General features: G+C 38.2%; 1 protein-coding gene across 3 annotated transcripts; it reads left to right on the top strand.

The window, feature by feature from the left end:
- Positions 1–410: 410 nt before the first annotated feature.
- GALNT3 (polypeptide N-acetylgalactosaminyltransferase 3) lies at positions 411–18,769 on the top strand. Of its 3 annotated transcripts, none has more exons than XR_005701627.2 (12): positions 411–493; positions 3,317–3,404; positions 8,111–8,702; positions 10,027–10,199; positions 11,363–11,512; positions 11,763–11,997; positions 12,720–12,837; positions 13,212–13,412; positions 14,221–14,352; positions 14,962–15,063; positions 15,446–15,801; positions 17,611–17,745. XR_005701627.2 is itself a non-coding variant. In XM_040069492.2 (12 exons), the coding sequence occupies exons 3-12, from the start codon at positions 8,194–8,196 to the stop codon at positions 18,349–18,351; spliced, it is 1,896 nt and encodes a 631-aa protein (XP_039925426.1). In that variant the 5' UTR covers positions 411–493; positions 3,317–3,404; positions 8,111–8,193; the 3' UTR covers positions 18,352–18,769. The 3 variants fall into 3 exon arrangements, 2 of the variants coding, with proteins under 2 accessions (XP_039925426.1, XP_039925427.1); XM_040069492.2 differs by lacking the exon at positions 15,446–15,801 and adding an exon at positions 18,229–18,769 and having other exon boundaries at positions 17,611–17,763; XM_040069493.1 differs by lacking the exons at positions 3,317–3,404; positions 15,446–15,801 and adding an exon at positions 18,229–18,769 and having other exon boundaries at positions 414–493; positions 17,611–17,763.
- Positions 18,770–19,427: the final 658 nt, after the last annotated feature.

The following is a 19,427-nucleotide window of genomic DNA, read 5'->3' as shown; positions in this document are numbered from 1 at the left end:
GGGGTTTTTCTCCCCCACAATTAAGCCACGCTTCTGTAGAAAAGTGATTTTGTACTTATCTGTCTGGGAAACTGCATTGTGAAGAGAGAGAGCTCAGTGTGATGTCCTCTCTCCCAGTCCGTCATCTCAGCTCAGAGGGATTTCATGTTCTGTTTCCCAGCTCGGGGAGTGCTTGGTCAACCCCATCTTGCACAGCCTTACGCTTGGGCGGTTGAGGCGGCGCAGGGTGCGCGCTCTGTCGCCGTGCCAGCGCCCGGTGTCGGGAACGGGAGCGGGATGGGCGCAGCGGCTCCCCGGGCGCGGCCCCGCGGCCGCCTCGCGCACCTGGGCGCCAGGTGAGGGCGGGGCGCGGGCGCGCGGGCGCAGGCGCGGGGCCGGCCGCGCGCACCTGGCGGGCGCGGGGCGGAAGCCGCAGAGCCCGCCCGGCTCCGGCCTCCCGGGGCTCCGGTGCCGCTCGCTCGGCAGCGCCTTCGCCGTCCTCCCGCCGGACGAGGTGAGTGGGGGAGCCTCGGGAGGCACCGCGCGGCTCCGCTCCTCCCTGGCCTCTCCAAGGGCCGCGGCCGGCGGCGGGGCAGCGCCCGGTGCCGCTTCTCCTCCGCTCGCCGCAGCCCGTGCGGGCGCGCCCGGCGGGGCTCGGCGGGCGGGCGGGCGGGAGCCGTGAGGTCAGGCAGCGGTCCCGGGGGTACGCGGGGCCGGGGCTGCCTCGGGGGTCCCCCTCAGCCGCCCCTTGGCGCGCGCGCTCCACGCGCGGTCCCCTCAGCTCCCGCCGAGGCCGCCGGCCCCAGGGGCCTTCCCGGGGCCGGGACGAGCCAGCCCTGCGAGATCCGCTCCGGGGGAACGTGGAACGGGCGAGGAGCCCAGGCTGCCGCCTGTGCGGACACAGGGCTCCGGGAAGGGCCGGCCGGATGCACCGGCCAAACCCAAGGTGTTGACCGAGGGAGGTGTCTCTGCCACGTACGGATCCCGCCCAAGGGTTTGCCCACAGTGCCGCATTGATTCGGGGCGGCGGGGTGATACCGGTTGTGTACATTGCCAGCTAACTCTGGTGTATTTCATCCTACTCAAAGGGCTTTAAAGGGAGTTACCGCTTTGTCTCTCCCCTCCGGCAGTTTGTCAGTCTTCTGCACAGCAGGTGACGATACTCAGACAATGTTTGCTTAGGTCTGGAAACTAACAGAAGAAGTGCACTTTAAATTTAATAACTTTAGTGTCGTGAATTTTTATTTTTTTAAAAACTTTATGTCAATATTATTTTACAAAGAGGAAATTATTAATAAAAACTGTGTTGATTAAATAAAAAAATCTTACTGGAAATACAAAAAAAAATATGTATGCATCTCAGTAGTGTTGTACATGTTAGTCTTCTGTAACAAAAATACCTCCTTTGTTTAAAAGATTATAAAATACATTGATCAATTCAGTCTTAACTAAAGGCAGTGGTACGCTGCTGAGCTGCCAGACTTACAGCCTGAGACAAAGCATCCAACTTACAGGGTCTGGTTTCCTTTTTTAGCTAGGTTTGCTCAATGGCCTGGTCAGCTTGGCATCTGCTACTGTCATCTTGAGGCTTCTCAATAACAGAGCAAAGTAAAAATTAAGTCAGTTACAGAGAGCCTGGATTGCTATTTTTGTTGCACTGTGGGAAGGAGCAGACCAGTTCTCCTCCTAAGTGCTATTGCCACTTAACTTGTCCCTTTTTTGGGGTGGGGTAATACCAGAAGCAGCCCGGATATCTTGAGCCCTGTCAAAATAAGAACAAGATATAATTGCCCTCTCCGTGACATTTCCCATGTCTGTTGTTCTAGGTGACACTCTGTGTTGCTTTGAGATAATGAGATATTTTTTTCCCTTTTCCCCCCCTTCCCCCCCCCCCCCCCCCTTTTCCCCCCCTTTCTTTTCTTTTCTCAAGTTTGCTGTCTGGTTTGCCTGTTTGAAGAGCTGTTACCTAGTCCAAGGTTTTCCCTCTTTTGAAATCAATGTAGAGAATCATGTTCATGATGTGAAATGCTGATCAGTTGCCTGACAACAGTTACGAGTTTCTCATCCTGGTCTGCTCGTAGTTGTGCCTGCCGTCTACAAGATCTGAAAGTGCCTCAAGTTTCTAAACTATAAAGTGCTAGATTTAGTGTAAAGCATGGATTTATTCAGTTGCTGTCTTAATATTGTCTGATTTTCCCTAAGACTCACTGACACCATGTGCCATAGGAAATAGTTTTGCTTACAAACAGATAATTATATCACTGACAGTAATTTAGCAATTGAATTCTAGCATCAAGTGGCTAACTACAGTGGACTGGCATTATTCAGCAGTGAAATATATCTGGAACATTTGAAGTAGGGAGAGGAGGAAAGTGAAAACACCTATGGGAGCTTCCAACAAAGAATAGCTTAGCAGTCACTAACCCAGTAAATCTCAGTAAATCTCCCATGAGGAGACTTTCTTTGCTTTACGCTTATCACTTAAACAAAAGTTTAAGGCCAGTTAGAAAACTGTGATTTCAAGACCTGCAGTTGATACTTGGATGTTTTTGTTATCTTAGAAATGTTCCTACAATCAGGAAAACAAACAAAAGTCCTCTGGTTATGGTCCAGACATTATCTCCTGGTGCTTAAATGAAAAGGAGGCACTAATCCTTCTAAGTTAAAACAGCCTTTTACAGGTGCTATCATGCTCAGTTTTCATCATGGCATTTCTAGGGACAATCTAAAGTAATTTTAACGGAATTTTAACAAAACGGTCTGACCAAGGAAAGAAAGGAAAACAGAGAGTTGATTGAAATTTAAATTTAAGATAAATGTGTGTTATTTACATGTCCCAGGTCTGTTAAAGGAAGCCATAAATATTTTTATAATATATGGTTACTGTATATTATTACTATGCAATCAATTGTCGATGGGAACTGTCTCTCCCTGTCTATCACGTACAGTGCTTGGCTGTAGAAGAATGGTGGTAGTGCTAAATTTGAAAGAATGTGTGAGAGTTTGAGTTTGAAGCACTTCCATTAAGAATACATAGAAGGAGGTTTGGTGATGGTTTGTTTGGGGTTTTTCCTCATTTATTTTTTTGATCTAAATGAAACTGCTGAAGGAGATACTTGACCAAGATACTTGACCATGCTGTTCTGTGCTGCTGTTGCTCAGAACTTCAGCTTCTTCAGTATGCTTCTCCAGAAGGTACAGCTTCTCATTTCTCTGTAATAATCAGTGAGGCAGGTTACAGCCAGTATTCGCTAGAATAACCTGTACTCTTAATGTTTCTAAAATAAAGGCTCAGGAACTGAACACATTCAGTATTCCTCTAACAAATTTTTTTCAGGAATAGAACCACATTTCTACGGGCTGAGCTTCAGAGAATGTACCCGAAGGAACAGCACCTGGGGTTTGTGAATATCTATTTCTTTTAGGTATGTGTACCCTATTTAGGAGTGCGTTCAGTAGGAACTCTGACTGAAACAGATAAGTGTGGAGATACAAACTGAACAACTGATTCTGTTTCACGTTTTCATGTCTTTAGTCTTTAACTTCTGTACATTTCATTTTATCATTTGTTCCTCTATTTAAATCAGGAGCTAATACTTTTGTAAACAGTAGCATAGTTTGCTAAACTTAAGCAACTCGTTAAATTATCCCAAATTTCTGAAGTGCCTTTGAATGGTTTTGATTCTATGAAGAATCTTCATATTTCATATAAAGCTAGACCTTTATGATGGGTTCATTCTGAATTGATGTTTCTTAGTCTGTCACCAAAGGTGCTTATGTAAATGGATGTTCCTCTGGGATGAACTTCTAGGAAGTGCAAACAGTTTTGTTCAGTGTTTTTTTTTTTTTTAATTTATTTAGCAATAGGAAAAAACCATAAATTTCCATGGTGATAGAAGATGAAAATATCATTTACCAAACTAATTATTTCAGTAACTAATGTTTTTGTAGCACCTACATTGTTACTTATGCAAAGAAAACAATAAGCCTTATCTAGAATTTTAGATTCAGAGATACCAGTGGTGGAGGTAGCACTTTTTACTGTTAAAGTATCCTGAAATATCTTTGTCAGACTTTTGCTAATTTTGTGAGAACAGTTGATCAGCAGTGTCAGGTTTGTTTGTTTTATTTTTTTCAAGTATTTGCTCAGTGTTTTTATTGGTACATCCGTCTTCTGATTAAGGAGACTCTAAGGTCTGAGGAAGGCATTGTATGCTTTGATAACAAGGAGAAATAGACTGCTTATGAGATTGTGCTTTGAGAATTATAGAAGAATTAGATTAAGTTGAATCCAAGTTATGTACCTAAATAGCTTTAATTAGAATAATTCTGAATTTTTTTTTCCTTATTTTCCCATTTTTTAGGATTTTTGTCTTGGTTTTAGTATTTTTACTTATTCTTTTAGGTTTTTATGTTCTATAAGCAATGTTGTTAGGAAACATTTGAAACCTGTTTAACATTTGGATAGAAGAAAAGTATTTTTTTTTTTTTTAACTGAGTTCAAGTATGTTGTTGATACTAACCCAAATGAATTGTGTCTTGCATGATTGGGAAGAATTTCTGCTAATTTGGTTTAATGATACTTTCACTTTTTTACAAAAGATTATTCTCTGCAGTGTTGTTCAGATTAAGCTAACAAAAAATCAGTTTTCTACTTGTCGGCTACATTAGCAAGGCTTTCTTGTAAGAGTTTTTGCAGACAGTCTGACATCAGAACCAGTGGGTGGCATAATGTAACATAGACTGCATTGAATTCTTACGCTGCCCATGTGATGTGGTTTGAAGTAGTGTGGCAGCTGCTTTTTGGCACTTTTAGAAGACTTTAGTAGTATGTTTTAGATTTCTGGTTATTTTCTTCCTAAAAGAAAAAAAGAAATCAGATGTTTAGGGCTAGTTATTTCAAAGTGCTGTAAGAATCCAGACTACTATTAGTGAAAATAACGCTAATGAATAGAAGATTAAACGCTTTACTAAACAGTCACCCCAGGGAGTTTAATCATGCCACATATTTCTTCAGCGCGTCCTGGAGGATTGAATAGTAGCTTGGTCTGTGTTTGCTGACACATTGCTGTGCCATGAAAATGTAAGAGGCATTTTTGGGGAATAAAGATTGTATTTCTGACTACAAAATTATCCTGGTAAAATCCCTAAGTAAGATACAGCTTTCACGGCAAAAGTTCTTTAGACAATGCAGCTTCTGTTCTGGAAACGGCTACTCTTTTGTGCGACAAAGAACTCTTCTCTTATTGCAAGCAATATCCCTATTAGATATTTTGTAAACAAAGCTACACTCAGCATTTGTCTAAATCAAAAGGTTTTGCTGTATGCTTGTGGCAGTCAAGCCTCTGTCCACCTGGTGTTTGCTGCACATACTATTCCAAGGCTGTCACTGGATCCTTTCTTTAAGAAACATCACTTGCGTTTGTTTCTGTGCATGGCATGCTGGTAGAGTGTACTAATCCCCACTGAAGGGGTTAAGTAGTGTTGCTGTCTTCCACAACCTACCTAACTCCAGGGAAGGTTCTCTAGGGACAGACACATTTCATATGTGTCCTGTGGCAGCATGCTCCACGTCTCTTGTTTCTCATGACTCTTATGACATCATGTATTTCTAATATATGTATAGATAGATATAGGTATATATATAAAGATGTTTTCTTTTTTTCCATTTGAGGAAAATATATTTGTATTGCTTATTGATTTCTAAGCTTCAAGATTTACTAGTATCTTATGTGCTTGTGCATGGTGCACTGCAGAAGAGTAATGTGATTTTCTTTTTGATGGTGTTAGGAAAGCATTCCTGGCTAGCAACCTGCAGAGGCTGTAGCCCCTGAAGTGCTGGTCTGTACATATGGTTGGTGTTTTACATTGTGTATTGCATTTCATGGCAAGGTTAGGAGGTGAGGATCACTGCACAGGTGGCCTCTGTGATAAGAGACATGGGGCTGCCCCCCACCTCCAGTCCCATCCAGGGCTGAACACAGCTGGTTCCAGCCAGCTGTAAATAGACCCACTGTTGGCCAAAGCTTAGCCACCCAGTGTAGCAGGTGGTGACTATGATGAGGTATTTAAGAAAGGGTAAAAAATACTGCACAGCAGCTGTGAGAAAGAGGAGTGAGAAAAAAATGAAACTCTGCAGAACCCAAGGTCAGTGAAGGAGGGCAGTAGGTATTCCAGGCACTGGAGCAGATATTCCCCCTGCAGCTCATGGAGAAGACTGTAGTGGAGAAGAATTTCTCTGCAGCCCATGAAGGACCGCTCCAGAGGCCTTATCCACTCTGCAGCCTGTGCAGGACCCCAGGCAGAGCAGGTGGATGTACCCTGAAGAAAGCTGCAGCCTATGGAGTGACCATACAGGAGCAAGGTCCTGGCAGGAGCTGTGACCCGGGGGTGACCTATGCTGGAGCAGCTTCTGCTGAAGTACTGTACTGCATGGAGAGAACCTGTGATGGAGCAGGGGAAAGTGTGCACAGGAAGGGGTGCTAAAGTCTTACACACTAACCACAGCCCTTATTATTCATTCCTTCTGCACCACTAGGCAGAAAGGAGAGAGAAGAATTGGGAATGAAGAAGTGAAGCTGAGCCAGGGAGGTAGTTTGAGCCTTTGTTTCTCACTATCCTACTCTATTTTTAGTTGGCAATAAATTCAAATTCATCATTATTCATCATTACAAGTCTGTTTTCCCTGTGACAGTAACTGGTGAGTGATCACACTTAGCTCAACCCATGTGATTTTCCATCTTTGTCCCCACTGTCATGCTGAGGATGGAAAGCAAGAGAGTGACTGGGTTGGTGTCTGGCAGCCAGTCAAGATCAACCCACCAGACATTGTGAGAAAACAAGACATTTTTCAATCTGACAGTTTGGTAATTTGGTTGCAATCCTTTCATTGGGAAGAAAGTTTTTATTTATAGTCTTCCACTATAAAGGTATCAGTATTGTAGTTCAAATGTTTCAGCAATAAGGAAAAATGGGAAAATAATATGTAACACAGAAGTGGACTGGTTTGTATGGTTTGGTTTTTTGGACATTTTGTGAGCTGAGAAGCATGGCTTTGGTACTTTTTAGTATGATCTAATATGCCTTGCCTTTGCATTCTTTTAACAATAACTCTGTGGTAAAAACACTGTACTTTGAGTGCATGGGTTTATTAAGTTGACATAAGCTTTGAAAAACAGTATAATGTGAAGAAATCCAGATGCTTAGTTTCTCCTTCAGATTCTTGAAGAAAAGCAGGTAAAGGGTGGGGTTTTTTTGTTTTCTCTGACTTGTATCTCTTCCTGAGTACCTATTACTCCAGTTAAGAGCTACTTGTATTTCAGAGGAATAAATAGAAAAGTAGTTTTTTGCAATTTTGTGTTCAGTAGTTAGCAAGTGGGAGCTAACTGGCTTTTAGCTAGATGCTGTTTATGTCTCTTCTTGATTCACATACATGCAATTTAGACAAAAATGAAGCTATTTCCTGAATAGCTATTCTAGCTATTCAGGCTGGTGGCAGAATGCGTCCCCTTCTTGTAAACTGCCAGTTTGGCAAAGAGAATTTCCTTCAAATCACTTAGATTTTGGTAGTCCTCAAATGTCTTTCATAGTTTCATCTATGGAAGCCAAGTGAGTAATTACTTGTCTGTGAAAAAAAATAGTGGTGGAAACTTGAATATTTTTGAAATAAGTTGATTGAAAAGTCTTTCTTATCTTTTAGTTCACTTTCCACATGGCTCTTTCTGACTTGCAGCTTGAGCTAACCTATTTTTCTTCTGTCCCATCCTTGAAATAAAATTCCCTGCTTCTATAAGACTTTATTCTAATTTTAAACAAACTACTTGGAAGAAAATAAACTTGAAGCAGTGGCACTGTGTAGAAATAGTGTTTTATTCTTGATGGTATGCTTGATTTCTGGTTCTTCTATATGAAGTGTATTTAACAAATAAAACCCAAAACAAAAAGCAGGGAAAGGGCATTTTGGGTATCTTACAGATAGGTCTGATGTATCTTTAAGTGATGTAGCATGCTTAATGAAGCATGTTTGACTTTTGGGAGCTGTGAATTAATTCTTTCCCAATAATTTCTTATGGCTTTGCATAGTTGACTATACTAGATGTCTAAATGATTTTTTTTTTTTTTTAATTTACAGGTGTTATAATTTCAAGAAATGCTGTGAAAAATTTGAAGAAAAACACAAAAACTTTCATTGTGTGAAAAATTTTTAAAACTAGAATGGCCTTGAAAAAGACACCTAAACTATTTAAGACATTTTTTCACTGGAAACTTTGGAAGTTTAGCATTATTGTGTTTGTCTTTTTGGTATTTTTATTTTTATTACAAAGAGAAGTGGGTGTTCAAGATTTTAAGGATGAAGCAGGGATTGAGCCAGTTGTTGGAAAGAAAAGTCATGTATTAGGCCTTGTGTTAAATGCTATGAACAATATCAAAGGTGCAAAGCCAAAAATGCAGATAAAAGCACCCATTAGGCAAACTAAAATGCCTGGAGAGAGGGACTGTTTGCCAGGGCACTATACTCCAGCGGAACTGAAACCCTTTCTAGATCGGCCCCTTCAAGATCCTAATGCTCCTGGAGCTTCTGGTAAAGCATTTAAAACCATCAACTTAAATTCAGAAGAACAGAAAGAAAAACAGGTTGGAGAAGAGAAACACTGTTTTAATGCATTTGCAAGTGATAGGATTTCTTTACACCGTGATCTTGGACCAGACACTCGACCTCCTGAGTAAGTTAAAATGTGTATGTCCTGATAGTTGAAAAACTTCTCAGAAATTCAGACTGCAAAGTGATTTGAGTTCAGCAGTAGGTGATAGTTTAGGAAAGTCTCCTAGCTATACATAATGATTGGCTGTACATAATGATCCACAGTGCCAAAGCCAAGAATGTTTAGAAAAGCTCACTTCTTTCATGGTTTCGAATTCAAAGTAACCATATTTAAATAAGGTGTTCTGCTTTGGCCTTTAAGGCTAAAATTTCTCAGTAACTTTCAGGAAGCCTGCTTAGTTTTACTTAGAAGAAGACTAAAAATGTGGTTTCAACATTTATCCAATTACAACACTACCCCCCCATTTTTTTAGCATTCACTGTTAATAAAACTACTGGCATAATTTAATAAATTAGGAATTGTAAACTGTTGAACAAAGTAATAGAAGATCTTAGCGGCAATCTTGTAGTATTGAAGATTTTTTTTTGAATGTAGACTGTAGGACTCGGGGAGAGCGGAAGAGTGGGTTTTAGTTATGAGCAGTGTGTCTGTCAGTGTCAGATGAAATGTTAGCCATCTGTGCCAGAAGTGGCTAAACTTACTGAGCTGCTGCTGATACACACAGTGCAGCTCACCATGACCTCTCCTAGAGCATAACTGGGGAGGTTTTGCTTTTGTATTTTGTGAGGCAGTGACTGTGGCTATTACCCTGGGGTGTCCCCCAGGACCTAAAGCTGACAGGTGATAAACAGTAAGTGTGCAACTTACGAATACAACATTGTCACCTTGATTTGCCATTGAAGCTACAGTTATGTTTAGGATATGTCACTCTTGAAAAACTATGGGTTTAAAATTGGATCCCTTGAAATGGGACATGCTGCCCTAAGGCTTACATAGCATTTCTAGAAAGCTTTGAAATTTGAATTAGATAGGTTGTATTTTTTTTTTTCCTTGCAGATTCTGAATTTTTCTAATAAATATTCTTTGTATTCTTAGGTTTCAGCAGTAATGGTGACTTTTGAGTTAGTTCAGTCAGTGCCTGCTGCTGTCAATAAATAACATTTTTTCCTGAAGAAGGCCTGGGTATTACATGAAATGTACTCAAATGTGTGTGAGACAGAAGCAAAACTAAGTTGTTGAATTCTGTCATATTTTAAAAAATACTCTGAACAGCTGCTTCAGTTGAAGTGTATCTACCTTTGCACTCCAAAGCTAGGATAGAAGGCAGAGAAGCAGAACTATTTAATGTCCATAGTTATAAAGTTTTGTACTAGAAAGAGAAGTTTAGGAGTGTGAGTGAAAAATTGTTGTCCATTTTGTAACCCCTGACCCTTCTAATGTGTAGATGTATTGAACAAAAGTTTAAGCGTTGCCCGCCATTGCCAACCACAAGCATTATCATCGTTTTCCATAATGAAGCGTGGTCAACTCTGCTCAGAACTGTCCACAGTGTGATGTACACATCTCCTGCCATACTGCTGAAGGAGATTATTTTGGTGGATGATGCCAGTGTAGATGGTAAGTCTTTCTGCTTTCACTTCTGGTTTTGGTATTTTTAATTGAAGAAGTTAGGATTGCAGATAAATTGGCTAAGAGGATGTCTCTTCACCACTTTCGACACGTATAACAGTGGTTATGTTTCTTTCTTTTTTTTTCAAATATAAAATAGCCCTCCCCACCTTATTTTTCCTTAAGGTAGTAAAATATGGAATTCCTGTACTCTAAAAGGTTTTTAAACCCCATTTCTATTTTTTCCAATTCTGACACTGATTTACCTGCATATCTGCTTGCATGGCACGTAGCTTTCAAGCCAATTGCAGTTTGTAGAGCAGAGTATCCATGTATAAATTGGCCCAGCCTTGTAGAAATTTGCAATTTATGATAGTGGTTGTCTTTACGCAAATTAATTTCATTAATATGAAGGGAAGCGTCTTTATTAGCAAGTAAAATTATTTAATGGCAAAATAATCTTCAACAGTCAAGCTGAGTCTCAAAAATAATTATACAGATACTTTGTGTGAAAACAAATGCAAGTTCAAAAATCTTTGTATGCTAAGCTTTAGATGAACATTTTTATGCATACTTCTATTAATGTGTTTACACTTTTGTGCAAGTCTGTATTGAGTATATTGAAACACTTGGATGTATGTTCATTAGTACAGTTTAATAGTAAGGATGGGCAGAATAAAGATGATGATGTGGGATGTTTCATGAGAGATATGGGTTTCTTTCTCAAAATCTGAACATTTAAATAGTTTTTTATATGGTTTCTGTTGCTGTTGTAAATACTGTAGCCTTTGGAAACTGTAAATGTGCCGTCATTAAGGAAAGAAATTGCATGTTCTGCAGATAATGTAAGTATGAGATCCATTTGCTATGAAAATGGAATTGATATTCAAATGGTTAACACTGCAGCAGAGATGTACTAGCACATCCTTTCTTCAGAATTATTTTAATGTTCCATCTCCTGTTCTCTGCTGGTCACCTCTTCCTATGCTCCTACCCCCATAATACTCAGCCCCTAAAAATAACCTTCAGCAGATAGGAATTTTTATGGCTTTGATGTTGAGATAATTTCTGGGGTTAGTCTGAGTTGTTTATCTTGCTTGCTTAATAGCATAACATTTTGGGCAGTGGCATGTGTATACACTGAATATCCTGACACTTATTCCTCTTTCTAGAATACCTGCATGATAAATTAGATGAATATGTGAAACAGTTTCAAATAGTTAAAGTAGTCCGTCAGAAGGAAAGAAAAGGTCTGATCACTGCACGGTTGTTGGGAGCTTCAGTAGCAACAGGAGAGACCCTCACCTTCCTGGATGCTCATTGTAAGTGTAACCTGTAACTATGCCAGCTCTGCTTTATAATGCTGTTGTCTTTGATTTAATGTTGCATATTTTTTTGAATTATAAATGTTAGCAATATATCATCTTTCCTATTGCTCTTTCATATTATTGAAATTATAATTAGCAATGCTATTTAAAAATAGTCTGTATTGGCTTGCTGGACATGTTAAAACGTACCCTGTGTACTACTTTATAGCCAAGCAGAAATTCAGTGTTCCCATTTTCTCCACAGGTGAATGCTTTTATGGCTGGTTAGAGCCATTATTGGCAAGAATAGCTGAGAATCCTGTTGCTGTTGTAAGCCCTGACATTGCTTCTATCGATCTCAATACCTTTGAATTCAGTAAACCATCTCCTTATGTGCATAGCCACAATAGAGGAAATTTTGATTGGAGTTTGTCATTTGGATGGGAGTCTCTTCCTAAACATGAGAATAAAAGAAGAAAGGATGAAACCTATCCAATTAGGTAATCATAATTTGTATACTATTTAAGTCCTTCTGTTTTCATGGAGTTTATCTTATCAACAGCAGTTTGTAAATAAATTAGTTCTTCAGATGAATATAACAGACATCGTAGCATTTTCGATGTGTTTTGTAATACTTTCTTTAAGAACCACATTTCAAAGCATTCATAAAAATATAGCCTCCTCAAGATAGTAATTGCTCTGCATTACTTTTACGTACTGTGGAAATTGCCTGTATTCTTAAGGGGGAGGGGCAGGGGAGGATTATACACAGTTATTTTCAGAGACAGTACAATGATTCTGGCTCCTCATCCACTTTACTTGAAAGAATGACAAAAAAGGTCAGAGCACCCAAATGCTAGGCTGATAACAGTAGTGTATTTGATGATACTTGTACCTGCTTTGTCCACAGACAGGTTACTGTTCTGTAGGAGTTGTACTTTTGCTCGATATCCTCCATACTGAGAAAATTTGTTGATTTTCCTGATGCTTTCTTTTATACCAGCAGGTGTTAGTCTGAATGAGTTCTTAATAAACAGCAATAAGCTGTCAAATGAGACTTTGTGAATATATTTAAGCGCTAGAAGTATTATCTGTGCCAGGAATATGCATCACTCTAGTGAAATACAAGTGCATGGAAAATTCCTAGAACAGTTGCACCATGATTTTACATCTATATTTCAAAAACCATACTGTCTTTCTCAGTAAAATTTTATTTTTGCAGAACACCTACTTTTGCTGGAGGTCTCTTTTCAATATCAAAAGACTACTTTGAACACATTGGAAGCTATGATGAAGAAATGGAAATATGGGGAGGTGAAAATATAGAAATGTCTTTCAGGGTAAGTTTAGCTCCCTAATTAGCAATTGTCTCTATGCTGACAGTGTACAGGGGATTTGAGAATAAATTCGTATTAGATATTGACTCCTCTGCTCAATCAGCCAACTAGGACAAGGAAAATTGAATTACTAATTACCTATGAAATAAAACACAAACATGCTCACTAAACTACTTTTAATTTTTTAAAATGTTTTTAGAGTTGCTGTCTGTGTGTTTCCAGGGTTTATCTGATTAGGAAATTCACTAATGGTATGCCTGATATATGTACTCTTGCTAGTGGTTTGATGTGTTCTGGCAAGCAATAGTATTACTGAATTTTTTTCCACCCCCTGAATTCTAATTGCAGTGCACTTACACACTAAATGTTATTATTAGGTATGGCAATGTGGTGGACAGTTGGAGATCATGCCTTGCTCTGTTGTTGGCCATGTCTTTCGCAGCAAGAGTCCCCATACTTTCCCAAAAGGTACTCAGGTGATCACACGTAATCAAGTTCGCCTTGCCGAAGTGTGGATGGATGAATATAAAGAAATATTTTACCGAAGAAACACAGAGGCAGCAAAAATTGTGAAACAAGTAGGTGGTGGTGGTGGTATTAGAAATCACACTTGCTGCGGTGAAAGTTTTGGTGAGCAAAAGTTATTTATTGACAAAGTATGTAAGGATTCTAGATATTTTAATGAAAAGACTGTTCAGTTTGCTTCCTGCTGCTGCCCCAACAAACATGAAAAAAACCCAGTGTTTGGGGTGATGAATGTTGATTTTGTATGGTGAGGTTTTTTATTGGTGTGTTTTTTACACAATATATATTCTCCTGGGTTGTTTGCATTGTGCAGATACAGGAACTACCAGAAGACCTACTGAGTGTAGACAGTGTAAACTAACTTACTTTCTAAAGTGAGAAAAATGTCGTGTTAGTTTCAAGTTGCCTAGTATTCTTACTGAAAAAGCAGGTTTTGTTATTCTTTAGCAGCAGACTAAAACATACTTAATGATGGATAACGATCCTTTCTCTATCTGCTTAAAAATTCAGTTATTTTCTAGTAAATAAATATTTGGGTGTTGACTTATTTATTTTTAAAGTTTTCTGCCCAGCTAGAATCTAGAGTTTTCTTTTAGAAACTATTTTTTCCCCTTCATGTGATAAATTTTCATGACTGTTGCATCACTGAAGGCATTACATTTCCTAGGCATGTTCAGCAGCTAAACAACTGAATTCTGTTTAGGAGATTCTACAGCAGTAATTGTAGTAGTACAGCATTAACAAGAAAAAAATCAACAAAGGAAGCTTAAAACTTGTATAGTACTACACAGAATATCATAGCTTTATGTCTGCAAAATGAAGGTTAATATATTTATCTTCCATCCTTCCTTTCTCTATCAGAAAACATTTGGAGACATATCAAAAAGACTTGATTTAAGGCAGCGCCTGCAGTGTAAAAATTTTACCTGGTACCTCACTAATGTTTATCCAGAAGCATACGTGCCAGACCTGAATCCTTTGTTTTCTGGATATGTAAGTTTAATTTTAATTACTTTTTATATTCTTCATAGTCCAGGAAGTTTCCAAGTCTCTTGTACTACCTTAGCCACAGCTTTTAGGCTTTAGCTGTCTTTAACTGCTGTAGGGTTTTCTGTCACTACTCTGGACAAAGAATCTCTTCTGCATAGCTTTGTCAATAGTTATTTCATTTTTATTTTTCATTTATGTCAAAAGTCATTTTCCCTGCCAAATAACTTCAGACATAGCATTGCTAAAACAAACAAACAAAGTAATATTTCTTAGTTTGAGGTGAACATGAATTTTTAGCGTGTATTTACAAATAACACTTGCCCTTCCTCCTGTTTTAAATATATTATGTGTATCTGTTCAGATTGTGATTTGAAGAACAGTAACATTGTACAGAGCAGGCTGGTAACTCCACGTGTGACTGTACTTTCTAGGCTTTTAGTTAGAAAAGGTTAACTGAGAACAAGGTTTTTTAGATTTGAGCATAGCAGAAAGTAAAAATGAACAAATAGCTGTAATGATTGTTAAACTAAGGGTGACTTTTATCTATGACTGAGACAGTTTAAGTTTCTGTCATTCCACTGAGCTTTTTTTAATCCTGATAACATTCTTTAGTTAAAAAATATAGGTAACCGCATGTGTCTGGATGTTGGTGAAAATAACCATGGTGGCAAACCATTGATTATGTATTCTTGTCATGGACTTGGAGGAAACCAGGTAAAATATTTGATAACTGATTTTTATTCTCTCTCCTGCTGCAGCTTTACTGTATAAAAGCTTTTAATTAATTTTAGAGAAATTTACTAATTTGTAATATGCAATTTCTCTTTCCTTATCTCTTTTTTAGTTTCTTTAACAATTAATTCTTATATATTTTTTTAAAGAAAAGTTACATACTTCATTGTCAAGTCCTGTTTCTCATGTTAATTTCACTTCAGTATAAAAATTCAGATTTCAAATGCACTTGCACTGCTTCACTTGCCCTCCCTTTTCTGTGCAAAACCTTTTCATGCCACCCTTACTCCTGTCTTGTAAGTGTTGTCTTCTTAATTCTTCCTTTCCTTATGCTTCCTCCTATTGCTTCTTTCTCTGTCACCAGGACTGTCAAGGAGGATGTTGGTTGGAATCCGGCCAATGGGAGACCAAGTGTCCAGGCCTGAGCCACCTTCCCAGTCACGCTTGCAGCCTCACAGCGTGAGGTCCAAGTGGCCTATCCTGTACTGGCTAATGCAAGTGAATAATACCATTCCCTTTGTTCAAGAGGAGCTCTCTTTGGTCCATAGCTCTTGGAGGCAGCCATGGTGCTCTGTTCCTTCCACAGCAGGACTTGCGATAGATGTCAGATACTGAATCGTTCTGTCATTACTGTAATACTTAACAAAAGGAACATCTCCTTCCCTGCCCAGAAATGTATACTTCTCTGTTGCTTTTAAAAGAGATCCTTAATAATTAAAGGTCAGCAAAGGTGTAAAAGTTTTTATTATAATATAATTGTTATCTTATGGGGGGGAGTGCATTAATAATTTTTTCTTTTCAATCTTAAAAGACATCCATTGATGGCACTGTAAAAATTGAGGCGCATAATCCTAGTCAGGTGATACTTTCTTAATCATTTTTTATGAGACATAGCATGCTGTCTAGATTAAGAACTACCCTATCATACTATCTTCTTACAGCATTGAATTTGGGGTTTTATTAAAATATGGATTAATACTATTAGCCTTTTCACATTGCCACAGTCATTAATTTGGGAACACTGTAGAAAGACACTGTATTAAGAGATCTGCTGTATGCTTCTATTGTTCTCTAAGTTATCTTGGGCTATACTAAAACTCTGTTCTTTCAAGTGTTATGTTGTTTTCCCTCCTGCTACAAATTAACATGCTAGCCTTCAGAAAATTGATTTTGCTGATAATGCTTAAGAGATGCATATTTGCTTACTTAACCTTTCTCATTACAATGCTTTGTTTTCAGTTGTCCTGTATTTTTTACCACACTTTTAGCAGTGTTGGCTGATATTTCCCATGCTGTCATTTTCGTCCATGTATTTGAAATGGTAGTAGAAAAGAGAACCTAGTTTTCAGAGTTGTACATCAGTTGTATCTTATTCTTCCTTTTCTGAATATTGGAGGCTGGAAACATGCCCATCTCAACATCCAAAATTAGTAAAGTTCTAAACATAGCTTTCAAATAATTATTTTCAGGGTTTGCAGAGATTTTGAAGTTCCAAAAATAAATCAGGACAGATTAAGTCAGATTACCAGATTAAAGTAAATTACTATGTCTGAGAGCTAAATTATTAAGCAGGTCACTCCTTCAGTACCTAATGTTGATCATAGAGTCTTAAGAGTGAGATGCCTGTTTGTTCCTCGGTGCTGTTCCCATTGTTTCCAAGGTAGTGAGGAGGTGATTGCTGACCACTGGAAAATGGAAGGCCAAGGGTGGTAACTGAGCCTGGCCTTAGTAGGAAAGATGTGATGAAGGTGGCCGACATCCAGAGGCAAGAAACAGCAGCAGTGAGATGTAACATTAGGGACTCTGATGGTTAATGTGGGAGTAAAAGAGACAATGGTGCTAGGTTAGGCTGAAGGGGTAAAAGAGCTTGTGTCTGTAACTTACAGAAGTAAATCCCTGTTTGGATCAGAATTATAGCTGAGCCTTAGGGGTACTCTGCTGTCAGGAAATCAAGGTAAAATGAGCTCACAAAATACATGCTTAGAGTTATTTTTCTCGTGGTTATCTCACAAGAGGATATAACAGCATCCTATTGATCACATTTATGGTTTAGATCAAGCAGCAAAAGTTGGCATACAGCAATCAGTAGTGTTTTGTGTGACAACATTTTTTTTCTGGTTGCTCTAAGAAAAACCAAAATCTAGCAACAAAACTGAATACAGATTTTTAAAGTTAAGAGATGTAAAAATTTAAGCTGTCTTAAACTATCTTTGCCCTTCAGTTTGTCTCCTTGAATTATATATGGTCTGTGTGGGAGTAAGATTTTGCATGATAGTACACATGCAGTAAATGCTATTTCCAATTTATACATTCAAGTATAAATTAGTATTGCATTACTACTAAAAACTGCTTTTAGTTTTGTAAACACTTTTGAAGTGTGTATGCTATAAATCAGAGAAATTATTCTGTAGTCTCAAATTTTTGAATAAGAAATGTATTACTTTGTGTATGGGAATTTGAAAGGCTTAATTTATTTTAATACTTTTCTTTGTGTTTATCAAATTTTTTTTTTTTAAATTATTTAAATAGTACTTTGAATATTCTGCACACCACGAAATTCGCCATAACATTCAGAAGGAGCTTTGTCTGCATGCTTCCAAGGGACCTGTGCAGCTTCGGGAGTGCACCTACAAAGGCCAGAAAACCTTTGCTGTCGGAGAGGAGCAGTGGCTGCACCAGAAGGTACATATCCTGCCCAGTGAAATGGCATTTTTATTCGTGATTTTGATATTAGTTAATTTTGGATTTCCAATAAAAGCAAAAAATACCAACAAAACCAAACCTCTGAAGCCAAAATACAGTAAGTTTAGTTTTGGCAGGAAAAATGGAGATAATTTCAGCTTTTCAGTTACAGATCAAAACTTGATGTCGCTAATAGGAGTGTCACTTAAAAAAACAGTTGATATTTTTTAGTGTGTTTGTCTAGACATCCACCTGGATGTCAATTCAGATGTTTTGTGTTTTTAAAATACATCACAAAATGTTCCTAACAAAGCAAGCTAGCACTTGCATACTACTTAAGTATTTTCTTGCCCCCTCTGCACGACCTGTGAGCTTACTCTTTAGCACCCAGCTTGGGGGAAGAACTGTGGGGGGAAATAACATGTCCTTTCTTTGTTCACTTTTTTCCTCTTTTTCTCACTTTAGGATCAAACTCTGTACAATGAAGCACTACGTATGTGCCTTACAGGAAATGGAGAGCATCCGAGTTTGGCATCCTGTAATCCATCAGACCCTTTCCAGAAGTGGATCTTTGGCCAGAATGACTAAGATTTGATATTATAGGCCAGAAGCATTTTATGAAAAGAACCATTCTGAACTATGATTGTATACATATACTGGATTTTTACGTGATAGTTTAAATGCAGAATGTTTAAAGTTTCTTTTCACTCTTAAGTTGGATATAAATGTGTCATCAGAGAATTCCTGGGAGTTTGTTATACCAAAGATAATTGGGATCCTGGTTATATTTTGTTTACAATATTTCTATGATAATACTTTTTATGTTGACCACTGATTTATGGATCCTGTTAGTTCCCTTTTATCTTAGGGGGCTGTGTGTGGGGGTTTTTTTTTGACATATTATAAGTGCTTCTGAAGAAGACTAATTTTCTCTGTAGTGTCATGAGAAATTATTGTCTACTGTCCAAAACCCAATATACTTTATATGTAAGTTTTTATGCTCAAATGGCTGATACTATTTTTTTAAATAATTTACTTTACTCAGTGAAACTTTCTCAATATTTTTTAAGTTCCTTCACTTGGAAATTAAAATATTTGACTGTCAGGTCAAAGCCAAACAGGATACCACATTGTGCTCAGCTTCTAGAAAGTCAGTTGTTTAGTAGAAGAAAAAAGTAATTCTCACTAAAGTATGTATTTATGATTATTTTAATGGGAAGTCTGCTTATTTTGATACTAATATTTTGTTTATCCAAAACTTCTTGTATAGGTTTTTTTTACATTTCATGGACTTCAAAATTTATTATTATAGAGTTGTATTGTAGTAGGCTTCTGAGCTGCTTAACATTCACACATTTTTTCAGCCTTCTGTTCATTATTGCTTTTAAATTATATGTTACCTACTGAACTTTTGCCCCTACCTTCTAGTGATTTATGCAATATTTACCTCACAGGTTTCTAATGGTATCCATATGTAATTTCTTGTGCCAATACTTGCATATTAATATTTTCTTTCTTGTTTCTGTTTCCCCGTTTACAAAGGACTGATCTCGATTTATCAGTCTGAGTGAGACTTTGCCCTAATTATTCTGCTAATTATAGAAAATAATATAGCATAATCAAATATATAATAAATTTTTTTAAGTTTGTAAAGTGAAGACAAA

The sequence above is a fragment of the Hirundo rustica genome, chromosome 7, assembly GCF_015227805.2.
Source record: "Hirundo rustica isolate bHirRus1 chromosome 7, bHirRus1.pri.v3, whole genome shotgun sequence".
NCBI lineage: Eukaryota > Metazoa > Chordata > Aves > Passeriformes > Hirundinidae > Hirundo > Hirundo rustica.
Note: the sequence above shows the minus strand (reverse complement) of the source record. Positions and strands in the feature narration are given on the sequence as shown.

Excerpts from the sequence above, each read along its gene's own strand:
- GALNT3 (XM_040069492.2), top strand. The coding sequence starts at position 8,194 with ATGGCCTTGAAAAAGACACCTAAACTATTTAAGACATTTTTTCACTGG. Across the intron at positions 8,703-10,026 it reads CCAGACACTCGACCTCCTGA|ATGTATTGAACAAAAGTTTA; the intron begins GTAAGTTAAAAT and ends TCTAATGTGTAG. Across the intron at positions 10,200-11,362 it reads GGATGATGCCAGTGTAGATG|AATACCTGCATGATAAATTA; the intron begins GTAAGTCTTTCT and ends TCCTCTTTCTAG.